The sequence below is a fragment of the Alligator mississippiensis genome, chromosome 6 (assembly GCF_030867095.1).
Source record: "Alligator mississippiensis isolate rAllMis1 chromosome 6, rAllMis1, whole genome shotgun sequence".
Lineage (NCBI taxonomy): Eukaryota > Metazoa > Chordata > Crocodylia > Alligatoridae > Alligator > Alligator mississippiensis.
This window is the reverse complement of record NC_081829.1, coordinates 22,484,912-22,497,367: the sequence shown is the minus strand read 5'-3', so window position 1 is coordinate 22,497,367 and position 12,456 is coordinate 22,484,912. Positions and strand designations below refer to the sequence as shown.

Sequence of the window (12,456 nt, the reverse complement as noted above, 5' to 3'; positions counted from 1 at the left end):
GTGCTGGAGGGCAACGTGGTGCGGAGCTTTGAAGATCGAGGTGAGCGGAGCGGAGCGGAGGCCGGGCCGGGGGCAGGGGCAGGGGCAGGGGCGCGCGTGGCCGGGGGCTGGGAGGTGCAAGGGTGGTGCCAGGGCAAAGCAACGTGAGCTGAGAAGCCTTCCTGCGGGGCAGGGAGTCTCTTGTGGCAGGGGAGGCTGCTTTGGTCGCAAAGATCTTCGCTGCGCCCTTCCCGGACAGACAGCTCGTTTCATGTAGGCTGCGGGTATCCAGGTTGGAGCCGTATTGGTCTAGAGGAAAGGGCAATCAGGACTCGTAGTGGAGAGGAGATCTTGTATTAGACCAATGAGATTACAAAAAACAAACAAACCCCAAAAACTTTTAATTTGTAGGCTGCAGCGTTTTGATTTGCTGCCTACATCTATCTACTTTTAAGTCTTGTGTTCACTACACTGTCTTGTGCCGCCACCTCCGAAAAGAACTAGAGCTGTGTAGAGCTGAGCATGTCTCCGAAGATATGTTGCCATTAACTGGAAAATCAAATTATTCCCATACCAATTATGTCGCGTGTGTTGTGCCCAGCGGACACTGATTTGGAAATAAATAAATACACAGTAACAGCAGCAGCAACAACAACAACAATGTTTCTTTTCCAGTTTATTTTGATGAGTCTTATTTCTATTTCAACATCTCATCCGTTGGGAAGAATGAGCAAATGCTAAAAGCTGAGCTCAGAGTTTTCAAACTGAAGAAAACGCACATGGCTGGAAAATCTCTGTTTCAACATTTTTGCAAAGTAAGTAATGAGATTCTTTGTCCATTAATTAATTATTCATTTGTGCCATTAGGGTTAATTATATGGGTGTGTTTAAGAAGATTAAGTCAAGAAAAGAAAGGTGAGTTAGAAATGGGAGCACAACCATCTGTTGTGTAGATGCAAAACAGTCGTGTTTTATTTGATTATTGCCAGCACTTTATAAGTTCCATCCACTTCTTTTGCTTCCAGCCTACAAAGATTTGCATCAAGGGTTTGGGCTTTGTTGATGTGCTATCCTTCTTTTTCTCTCCTGAGAGACATCTGTGTTGTCAAACAGTCTACACTTTTATCTATACAAAAGGAAGCAGGGCAATTTTCTGTTCCTTAAAGATGAGCTCAAGCCACAGCCGGATTTTGAGATACTTCAAATCCTGGTCCAAATCTTACTGCTTTAGTCCATTTCCAAGGAACCAAGAAATTTGCAAACCCAAATTAAAAAAACAAACAAACAATAAAGATGTTTTGGGACAATATCAAGTAGCTGAAAGAGAGACAAGTTATGGACAAGTATTTTCCATATGCAGATACTTCTTTTCAAGAGTGTTTTTCTCAACTCCTTGGCACTCTGCCCAATGTTCCATAATTTTCATATGCTTTTTTCATTATGAATACCAAATATACATGTTATTTGTCACTTTTCCCAACCTGAGTGAGGTCAAGATATGTATGCAAATGATACATTCTTGCCTTTTATGGAGCTAGCCAAAGGAAACGTTTTAATCTCCTTCTGAGCAACAGAATTGTGAATCCATCCCCGAGGTGGAGCAAATGTGAATTTTTACTGTCCTCCTTTCTGAAGACCATTTCATTTTATTGTTGTTGTACTACTGTATTCAAGGTGGAAGTATATGAGATCTTGGAGAGTGGAAGTAAGCCCCAGAGAAGAAATCTCATTTCATCAAGATTATTGTCTTTGTACACAGAAGGCTGGGAGGTGTTCAATGTCACAGAGACAGTAAGCAAAGAATTCTTGCTTTTTTCTTTTTCTTTTTTCTTTTGCTAAAGATCTAACAAATGCATGGCCACTTTGGAACTTCATGATTGCTTCTGTCCTATGCACTATGGTCAATCAAAACTTCAGGTCAGTAACAGAAATGGAGCTTTAAAGTCTTTAGCTTTAAAACCACAGGCTGGTAACACCTGAGCTATCAGGGAATTTATTAACTGGTAGGAACATAGAAGCTCTGAGAGCCAAATATCCCAAACTGCTCCATTAATAACTATAGAATTCTCACTACAGCATGTTAGTTTATGTGGTCTCGGGGTACATGACTAAGGCAAGATTTTCTTGATTTACAATTATGTTATGACAGGGCAGAAGTAAGGTTGTTTATGTATTTTAATTGTACCTTTTTGTTCTTTATTATTATATTTAGATTTCTCTGAACTGTAATTTTAATTCTAAGTTACTGAATTTCTTGGTTCATAATTTACTGCAAGGATTCATTAAATTATCAACATGTGGCCTTGGTCTTAACCTTATCTACAGTTTAACCTGGTTTGTTTGGTTTTGTTTCTCTTTGAATCTCCCTTAAGAATACACAATCTTTAAACATACATGAGTTGAAGATCCATAGTATCAACCTTAATTATTTGTTGGTGTTGTTATAACTTTGCAGGAGATTCAGTGACATGCTGGGTGCATCTACATGTTCATTAATGTGCCATAATTATGGTGCATTACATTTAGTACCTGTAATGACAGGTACTAAGTTAAATGTCTATTAATTAGCATAGATGGGGTATTTTTGTGATGCTACTGCACATTAGACTAAATCTACTGCATAATGGTGCATAAGCATGGGCTTTTCCTGTCCTGCTAATGTGCGTTAGAATCAGTCTTCTGCTCATTAAGCATCTTCTGTAGACACACCCACTGAGTCATCTCTTATATCACAATGGCCTCAATGGAAAGTGATATGGTTTTGCCTGTTAGCTCATAATCATGACAATTATATACAGTAATTATTAATAATTTTGCTTGGTTGCAAGTTAATTTATTCAAGTATAGCCTGTACATGAGTGTTAAATGAAGGTCTGTATTATTCTGTTATTAAGGTTACTAGGAAACAGATCTGATAAAGAACACTAAGTTTCTTACAGGACTTTCAACTTGCAGACTAATCATTTTAATAGTAAATTATCAGGATATTCATTCTTAACACTTTTGGAGAGGATGCCCTATGTGCTTCATACAAAAAGAGAGGCTCATTTCCTGATTTAAGTGCAAAATACAAATTTAGCTTTCCTCATGTAGTTGCAACTACCACCTCATTTCTAATATAATAAAAGCTTGGGTCTGTCTGTTTTTCTGTCTGTCCATAACACTTGCTGAACTGCCTATGCACTGATGGGCTGAGCAGGCAGGGGTAGGGCCAGCTGAGTTAAAACAGGAGCCCATCTGCCACCGACGTCTCCTCCTACAGCCTCCGGTGCAGGGGCTCCCCCCGCCTCACCTCCACAGAGGCTCTTTTTAACAATATCCCCGCTCTTTTTAAGTCCTCGGATTGTGGTCTGGCCGGTTTTTTTTTTAATTTGCCTAAATGTCAAGGTTTTCCCTTTGCTCCAGGGGTGGGAGCAAGGGCTGCAGCTGTGACAGTGCAGGGTGAGGGGAGGGTTGCCTGTTCTCCAGTGGGGAAAGGAGCAGGTGACAGTGCAGGTGCCAGTTCCTGTACTCAAAGGGGCTGAGCAGCTGCCACCTGTGGGGGATGGAAAGAGAGGAAGGGGGCCATGGCCATGCTGCCTGCAGGGCACTGCAGGCCTATCCCAGGGCAGGGGGGCCACAAGCCTCCCCTCCTCTTCCCTCAGCCTGTGCTGGGGCCTGACACACTCTGCTGCCACCACCTGCATGAACTGGAGCCACTGAGCTCCTACCCAGGCAGCATGGGGACAGCTGGGGCCCTCCAGCAGGGCAGGGGCCTGTGGGTTGGGGGTGAGAGGCACTGGGGTGGGGGACCATGGGTTGGTAATGTGGGGGGCACTGGAAGTGCCAGGGGGCTGTGGGTCGGGACTGAGGGGTACCAGCAAGGATGGGGGGTGGGAGGCTGTAAGTTGGGAGTGAGGGGCATCATCAGGGCCCAAGGTAGTACAGTTTGGTGAGTGAGGGTCACTGGCAGGGCTGGGGTCAGTGGGTTGGGAGTGAGGGGCAGCAGCAGGGCTGGGGCGGGCTGTGGCTTGCCAGTGACGGGCAACAGAATGGGCAGGGGCAGGGCCACCCCTCGGGGCTGGCCATGTTAACACTTCTTTGAAATCCGTCATTCATGATGGGCAATTGGCTAGTAATAATATGTATGTTCTTGTAGTGGACAACTAAAGCAAAGCTTGTGACCAACTCTAGGTTACCCAATTAGGGAAGAATTCTATTTCACTTTGTGCAGTAATTCTCAACCAGGGTGCTTTGAAATCCTCTCAGGGGTGCTGTGGAGTGCCATGCAATGTTTGTATCTCTAGCAGTGCTAACAGTATTTACAAGATAAATCCAGAGATTTCAAATAGGAATCCGTAATTTAAAATATTCTGACCTATTATGGTCTTTCTGAGTTCTTCACAACAGAAGAATTGCTCTATTATTTTAATGTAGTCAAAAGGCAAGTAAAAACTAAGAGCTGGTATTTTTGGTGGGGTGCCTTGAGTCTAAGGAGGGATACCTTGCATCTAGCAGGGCAGAGAACCACTGACCTAGCCTATGACCAAAACATAACTTGTGACCAACTCTTGAGTTACCCAACTGAAGCGTAGGGATGATTGTACTACAATGGAGCCCAGGAGGGGCTCAAAGTCCAGGAGGGATCATAACCAGAGACTGCCAGAGCCAGCAAACCTGGTGATTTCAACTGGCCCAAGTGCAGGGCAAGGGGCCCAGAGATCCAGGGGGCCACTGTTAGGACCTGCAGTCAGGGAGGCTGGAGCCTAGAAGCCAGGTCCAGTACTGTGGGCCTGAGCTAAAAGGGCCAGTGAAAGCAAGAGAGGAGGAGGCCAGTAAGGTCAAGACCTCTACAATGGTTGACAGTACAGTAACGCCCACGAGGTTGGGGCATGGTGTAGGGAAGAACAGAGCCATGCAAGGAGCCCTTAAGGCTACAGGTGCCCTGGAGGGACACAGATATGCAATTAGCCCTTAAAGCTACAGGTGCCCTTCGGGGACAGAGACAGGCCTTAAGGGCCCAGCAAACTTAAGAGCTGAATCAAGACTACTGGGGTATGGGAGAGACCCAGTCCTGATTAAAATGGTCTAAGTCTCATTCTAAGGCCTGTGGGCAGCCTCCCTTATTCAACCTTCATTAAGAACAAGTCATAGCGAGTGAGTAATCAGGGAGGGCTATATTAGAGGCAGAGCTGGCAGAGCTGGGCAGGAGCCACACAGCCACCAGGGGGCATCACAGCTAGGGGTGCACCGATAAAGATTTTTGGGGCCGATACCAATGCCTGATTATTAACAAGCCGTATAGGCCAATACTGATCCAATTGCCAATATGTAGCCTGGCAGCTTGGAGAACAGTGACTGGTGGGTAAGTCTATTGGGAAGGGGCGTACAGGGGGCCAATCGAGGCTTCTGTGGTGAGGAAGAGAGTGGAGCTGGGGGAGGCGCAGGGGCATGTGCCCCCCCCCCCCCCCCCCCCCCGATCTGTACACGAGGTGAGGGCAGACTGCCGCTGCAGACTGGGGCCAAGGACGTTGCTGGGCTCTTCCCCGGGCTGTGCTCCGAGCAGGCAGTAGCACTGGGAGGGGGCGTACAGGGTCCCCGCAGCCTCTCATGGTCACCCCATAGCCCCCACTCCCAGTGCTTCTGCCATCTACCCCAAGCACAACCCCTGCTCAACCCCACTGGGATGAGCCCAGAGATGCTCTCAGCCCTGCACACAGCTCCAGGGGGCACATACCCCCTCCATACCTCCCCCACCCTTCCTGGACAAGCCACTCACAAGTCTATGCCGCACTCCGGCTCACCTGGGCAGCGCTTGCCCCAGCTCCACTCCCTCCCTCACCACAGTGTCCTCAATCTGCCCCCCACACTTCTTCCCCTCCCTCCATCCCTTCCCTACAACAGACTTATCAGATGGACACTGCTGTCCAAGCTGCCAGGTTGGCCACATGCATTCTGTGGCTGCACATGGCATTTATCAGTGACATTATTGGCCACATCAGTCAAAAAAAGCTGATTGTCAATAAGGTCAATTTTCCTTTTATCAGTGTTGATACTATATGGACCGATGTATCAGTGCACCTCTAATCACGGCCATCCCTGGGGACTCAGTCCTGTCACAGGCAGACCTCTCCTTATTCCTACACTATATTTGGATATAACTCAGAGGTGGTTACAAGTTGCACTTTGATCATCAACTGAGTGAAATAGAATTCTGTCCATGGCCTTTTCTTTTTATCACCATATAAACATTGTTTGAAATCATTCAAATGATCTTTTACCATCTCCTTTTTCTTATGAGGTTTCCAAATGGGTTAGGAACAGCCACTCCAACCATGGCTTTTTGATCACTGCAACTCGCCTATCTGAAAAGAAAATGGAATACAGCTTCGTGAAGTTTGCCAAAAGCCAGCACAATGTGCAGGACAGCAGGAATGCTCTTCTAGTCCTCTTCACTAATAATGATGGACCAAGGTCTTCCAGCTTTTCACCCTCTTCCTCAGGTAGGTTAAGACAAGAGTAATTTCCACTCTCTAGCATGTGATTCCCTTGAAGTTCATTTTCTCTCACTTTCTAATGCATTTCCTATACATAATTATATTACTTGCATGCAATTCCAGACACTGATTCTGGTTTGCCATTATCAAGAATTTGTTTTGATAAAATAATTTTATTATTTCTCTTTTATAGTAGACCACTATACATGTCGGGCTATGTCTATGTGGGAATAAACTGCATTTGCATCCATTTTTTGCTTCTTTAGGACACACAAAGATTTTGGGGTCTTTTGTTTATTTTAAAGGGGGATGGGTGGTTCTTTCTTCTTTTATATTGCTATTTGAATTTCAGAACCAGTGGGCGTGTCTACACGTGCAATTAATTCGAAATAGTCTTATTGCATAGTAAAAATGCTGTGCAGTAAGCTTACTGGGGAACACGTCTATATGCACTTCCTCTTGGGAGCAGATTTGCTCCTACCCTGCTCTGCCCCCCTGCAGCAACCCAGGGGGAGCTCCAGGCTCCCCCTGTGTGCTAGCCAGGGGCTGGCAGGGAGTACAGGGCCAGGATACAGCTGTCTCCTGGCCCCACAGATGTCGGGAGGGGTCCTGATGCGCACTGGGTGGGAGAGCTGTTGCTGCAGAGTTCTCCCACCCCGTGCACATGGGGACATGCTCTGTGCCCAGTAAGGCTTCTTAGCAGCTAGCCAGAAACTTGCCCCTGTCTAGGGAAAGTCCTAGCCAGCTATGAGCTGTGCCCCTTCTCCGCAGCTGCTTCCCAGCCCCTTGCCCTGATCATGCAATCGGGGCACAGGGCTGGGAAGAGTCCCCTTCCCCATGGCTCTTTCTGAGCCCCATGGCCCGATCCTCCAGTGGGGTAGCTAGCAGTGAGCCCCCAACTGGGTAGGGAATCCCTGCTCAGCTAGGGGCTCACTGCTAGCTACCCCACTGGAAGTTCAGGGTTAGGGGCTTGGACCTGCCCCTCCCCGACAGCTCTTTCCAAGTCCCATGCCTCAATTGCCCAATTGGGCATAGGGTTGGGAAAGAACTGTGGGGCTGGGACCTGGCCCAAACCAGGACAGTTCCTGGTCAGCTTCAGGCTGCACTTGCAGACTTCCCTGTGCAGCCCGGGGCTGGCCAGGAACTGTCCCAGTCTGGGGCAGGTCCCAACCAGCTCCAGGCTGGACAGGGAACTCTCTCCATACAGGTTGCTTCCAGCCCCAGCTCTGTGATTGGAGTGGGGACTGGGAGATTGCTCCCTGCCCCCTGGAGCTGCCTGTGGCTGGGGCAGGCTCCAAGCTCAGAGCCTAGCCAAAACAACAGTTCCCCGCCCCAGCCGCAGGGGGCTCCCAGCCCCATCCCCACAATTGGAGAAGGGGCTGAGAGATTGTCCTGGCCAGGCTCTGAGCTTGGAGCCCATCCCAGCAGCTCCCAGGGACAGGGCTCAATCTCCCACCCTCTAGACTTGGCCCAGTATTGCACAAGACTGTGGTGTCTCCAACACACTTCCTTTATTTCTGTCATTTGGGACCTTTTGTGCAACAGAGGAGACTACAGGATTTTATACTGAGTAACTTGGAGCTTAGGAGATAAATAAGAATACAAGATTTCCACAATATGTAAATTGCTAAGTATCATTTTAATAAGCCACTCAAAACATTTTGTTTAAATCTATGGGACCAATGCTTTTTCAAGTAGTTAAAACAGTGTTTACAGGAAAACATTGTACCCTTCATAGGAAGGGTTAGCTTACTTCTGGAATGTTATTTTGTTTGCAGAACTGCAGCCATCCTCGCCTGTAGGTGGTTCTCCTACCCAGACACCTCTCCGAAGTGAGATCTTGGAAAATCTCAGAACAAGTAGGAGCAGAAGGACACGGGATACATCATCCCTCTCCTCCAAAGGTCAAGTTCTGTCATGCCGTCGAAGAGAACTCTATGTTGACTTCCAGGCAATTGGCTGGTCAGGATGGATCATTTACCCAAGTGGATACAATGCTTTTTATTGCACAGGTACCTGCCTATTCCCCTTAGGGGAGAGTCTAAATGCTACCAATCATGCTACTGTCCAGTCCATTGTGCATACACTTAAATTGTCCCAAGATGTCAGCATGCCATGCTGTGTCCCAACTGAACTGAAGTCCATCAATCTCCTGTACTTTGATGACAAGGAGAATGTTGTCCTGAAACGTTATAAAGATATGGTGGCTGCAAGCTGTGGTTGTCACTAAGAAGAGCCTTTACTTTTGCGTGGAATTGATCTGCATGTGGACTCAGTTCAACGTTAACAGGCAAGGGTGTAGCCAGGCAGCCTACAGCTACTCTTGCTCCCACCCACAGGGTTTCAGCAAAGAAGTAAGTGCTCTTCAGACTAGCTGACTTTCAAAGTGCCCTGGGCAGGGCCATCACTACCTGGGGGGCGAATCAGGGTGACTGCCCCAGGCCCCACGCTTTGCAGGGCTCCGTGGAGCTGGGTGGAGCAGCCTCAGTGACTCTGCTCTGCTGGCTTCACATCCAGCCTCTTGCTCGTAACCCCCTCCTTCCCCCACCCCCACTCCACCAACCGTGCCACTGCTGGTGGCAGCAGCAGCTTCTTTGAGTCTGGGGCACGTGGGGTCAGAGTGGGGCAGGGGCAGGGCCCTGCATGGGCTGATTTTCCCCAGCCCCCAAACCCTGCTCGGGTTGGCTCTGGCCCTGGGCTCCCCATGGTGTCCATTGACAACGCAGGGAAAGCATAAGGAGTGTTTCTGTGCATATCAACCAGAGGGATACAGCAAAACCTGAAGGGGAGGATCTGTGTTGAATATAGGTTTTATGCAAATGAAATAATAAATATTAATTCAGTATGCTAATCAAGGCACTGATCAACTTATATGCACTCCAGATTTCTGGACCATCAGCACATCCCACCTCAACAGCAAGGGGCAGGGCCCTCCACTGGCAAAACTACTGTTGCGTCCTAAACTCCATAACTCATCAGGCATATAAAGAAATGTCTGTGGATATGGCGTTTCCTTTGTGTGGCCCATAGACTCTTCCCCTCCCTCATTTGGCCTCTCTGTGATAACAACTGTCCTCATGCTCCAGACTGCACTTTTCCCCAGCACACTAGCTGCAGTCCCCCCACCCCAGATTCAGAGATCTGCTCGTGACTTTCCTCCTGGCACTGACCTAGCTGGTGATTTTATAAGTCCAGGAAGTAGTCCTGGTCTAGGCAAAACTCTGAGGTACCAGACTGTGTATCAGGAGACATGGCTGTACCTTTTGACTGGGCAGGTTACTTCCTCTCTTTCTGCCCCTGTTCTCTTGCCTGTTTAGTTTTAAGCATATGGAGGCACAAATTATTTCTCCACGTGTATTTGCAGTGTGCCTGGTACAGTGGTGTCCTGATTGGGGACTGGGGGACCAGGAATATTATAATAAAAAGAAATGAAAAAGATGAGACTTTCCAAGTATGGGGGACCATTGTCTATACACTGTTCTGCTCCTATATAGAAGCAGAGTTTTGCTGTGTAATGTCCACTGTCTCTCTTTCAGTCTTTATTGGAACTTTGGACTAAACAGGACTGCAGGCGCAATGTTGTTTAAACCTGTTCATAAATTTAACTTAGTTTCATATTAAAACCACTTATATTTCTTGCCACCACTTCTCTGATTAGAAGGCTGTTCCAGAACCTCACTCCTCTGGTGGCTAGAAACCAAGTCACTATTTTCTGGAGGCTGTTCTTCTCCAGTAAGTTGCAAATAATGTAAATGATGTAGATAAATATATTTGTTTCTGTAAATATTCCCTTGTGTAATTAAAATTGCCAGATGTTTCTATTTTATTATAAAAATGAACATTTTGGAATATTTTAACTTAAGCTGCAATATAGTATGTGTAATTTTCAATAGAATTATAAAATGTGATTTTGGTTTGTTGTGGCATTTTATTAGATCAGTATGTTTCCCTCCTAAGGCTCTGATCTAACACTCATTGTAATCAACAGAGAGATTCTCGTTGATTTACTGAGCAAAGAATATGCCTCTATACCCCAGTGTCAGTATTTAATCATTGAATACACTAAAATCTCCATTCTGATAGTCTCAGTTGTTTAAATGTTATTCAACAAAAGTCCTTTTGCAACTTCCTAGGATGAGTAAGGACAGAAAGGTTAGGCGCATTGGGCATTTATAGATATCCTCTGAGAGGTGAGGGGGGGTGGAGGCGGGCTCTTTAATTAGCGCAGTCTGACGGCCATGCTAATTAAAAGCACCCAGAGCATCATGTGTATCAGCATCCCCATGACTGAAAATGGCAGCAGGATGCTTTGAACTAATGTTCATCCAATGAGCTTTAAAGTGCTCCGTCGCCATTTTTCAACACGGGCACTGATATGCATGACGCTGGAGGAGTCTGCTGGAGCACAGTAATGACCACACTCTAGCAGACTCAATTAATCAAGTCTACTCTAATGGAGCAGCCTCCCTGCACATGTATAGAAGCCCACTGGGCTTAGATCCATGATCTTTTTTAACCAGTGCCTAAGTAAATTGTATCACAACTACACATTTTTATATCTATGTGTTGGCATATCAGGCTCTTAAAGGCAAAAGATCAGCTCTTTTACTTTATTGTTCAATATGCTCCCAGGAATAGAGAGATTTATGTGAAGCAATTACAATTACCTTGACTGAGATCAAAATTATAGAGGCTTGTGTTTCAGTGCCAAAGCTGATCACCATCATGGGTAAGGAAAGAGTCTGATTTTGTAGAATAGTGTGAAATGATTAGTTTGATTTTGAGAATCGTTTTGTCCAGAATACATCTTAAATGCAGTCAGTTTGGGGCAGATTTGCCAAGATGCTTAGTTGCCTATAGATGTACAGATGCTTATTGTGATTTTCAAAGTCACTTAAGCAGATAAGATGTCCAACTCAATAAGGGTGAGGCACCTACCTACCTTTTGAAAATCCCCCTGGGCTTCTATCTGTACCTTTGTAATACAGCCTACATATATCTGGAACAGGAGTGAATTTGACCCATCAATATTGTGTACCTTCCTCTGAAGCACCTAGCCTGAGCCGCTCTCAAAGACAGAATAATACCTTTCCAGTTCTTTCTGCATGGATCAAAGATGCCTATACCAATAGTCTGTTAGGCCCCAGAAGTAGCTGCATTTGGGTGTTAGCTAAAGTAATTCATGACACATGGGGCACATCTACATTTGCAATTAATGAGCAGAAAGCTTACTGCACAATAAAATACTTACTCTAAATTTACAGGTAGTAGAAAACCATGCATTAACCTATTTTAATGCACAGTAGCTGCTGCACTCTGTTACATAGTGATGCTTTACTTCACAGTAGATTAATTTACCACACAGTAAAGTGTCTCACATAGACACACCCATGCATTACAAAAAGCATCTTTTTGGAGACTGCAGAGACTTTGTGTCACAGATTGATGATGAAGGGGCAGGTGAATGAGTTCCAGTTTAAAGTTATTTTCTAAATGTTGCTGGAACTGTGCTGTATTTATTATTTAGAAGGTAAATTCTGAAGCATGGATTTTCTTTTTCTCTGTGATTGTACTGCACAGGTCCGGTGGAGTTCTGGTCCATGACAACCAGCACAACACAGTAAGGTGCCTACCACCTTATCTGTGCATCTTTTTTCTCATTCAAATATTAATTAGATCAGCATTTCTCAACCCATGGGTCACAAGAATATATAAAAGGGTCCTGAACAAACTTAAAAAATGGATTGTCCTTTGAAGGAGAAAAATGTGGGAAACCATGGCTTTTCCCTTGCAGGCTGGCAGAGTTCCAGCCTGCAAGGGGCTGTTTGGGGCTCCCCATACCCCACACACCGTCTAACCATCCCACACACACCTCCCCCTGCCCCACACACAGGGGGCTGAGGCCTGGGGGTGGGGGTCAGTGGATCCGGAGTGAGGGACACTGGGTTTGAACTGGCCATCAATGTTTACAAATGGATCCTGGTACAAAAAAAGTTGAGAA

At 46.1% G+C, this 12,456-nt stretch overlaps 1 protein-coding gene across 1 annotated transcript; it reads left to right on the top strand.

The window, feature by feature from the left end:
* Positions 1 to 397: 397 nt before the first annotated feature.
* On the top strand, positions 398 to 10,317 carry LOC102575698 (bone morphogenetic protein 2). Its single transcript, XM_059730353.1, has 4 exons — positions 398 to 794; positions 1,654 to 1,770; positions 6,260 to 6,461; positions 8,234 to 10,317. The coding sequence occupies exons 1-4, from the start codon at positions 714 to 716 to the stop codon at positions 8,683 to 8,685; spliced, it is 852 nt and encodes a 283-aa protein (XP_059586336.1). The 5' UTR covers positions 398 to 713; the 3' UTR covers positions 8,686 to 10,317.
* The last annotated feature ends 2,139 nt before the right edge of the window (positions 10,318 to 12,456 follow it).

What these genes read in the sequence shown, in the direction of transcription:
- LOC102575698 (XM_059730353.1), top strand. Translation starts at nt 714, where the DNA reads ATGCTAAAAGCTGAGCTCAGAGTTTTCAAACTGAAGAAAACGCACATG. An exon ending in TGTTTCAACATTTTTGCAAA is followed by an intron (nt 795 to 1,653) that starts GTAAGTAATGAG and finishes ACTGTATTCAAG; the next exon opens with GTGGAAGTATATGAGATCTT. An exon ending in TGTTCAATGTCACAGAGACA is followed by an intron (nt 1,771 to 6,259) that starts GTAAGCAAAGAA and finishes TTTTCTTATGAG; the next exon opens with GTTTCCAAATGGGTTAGGAA.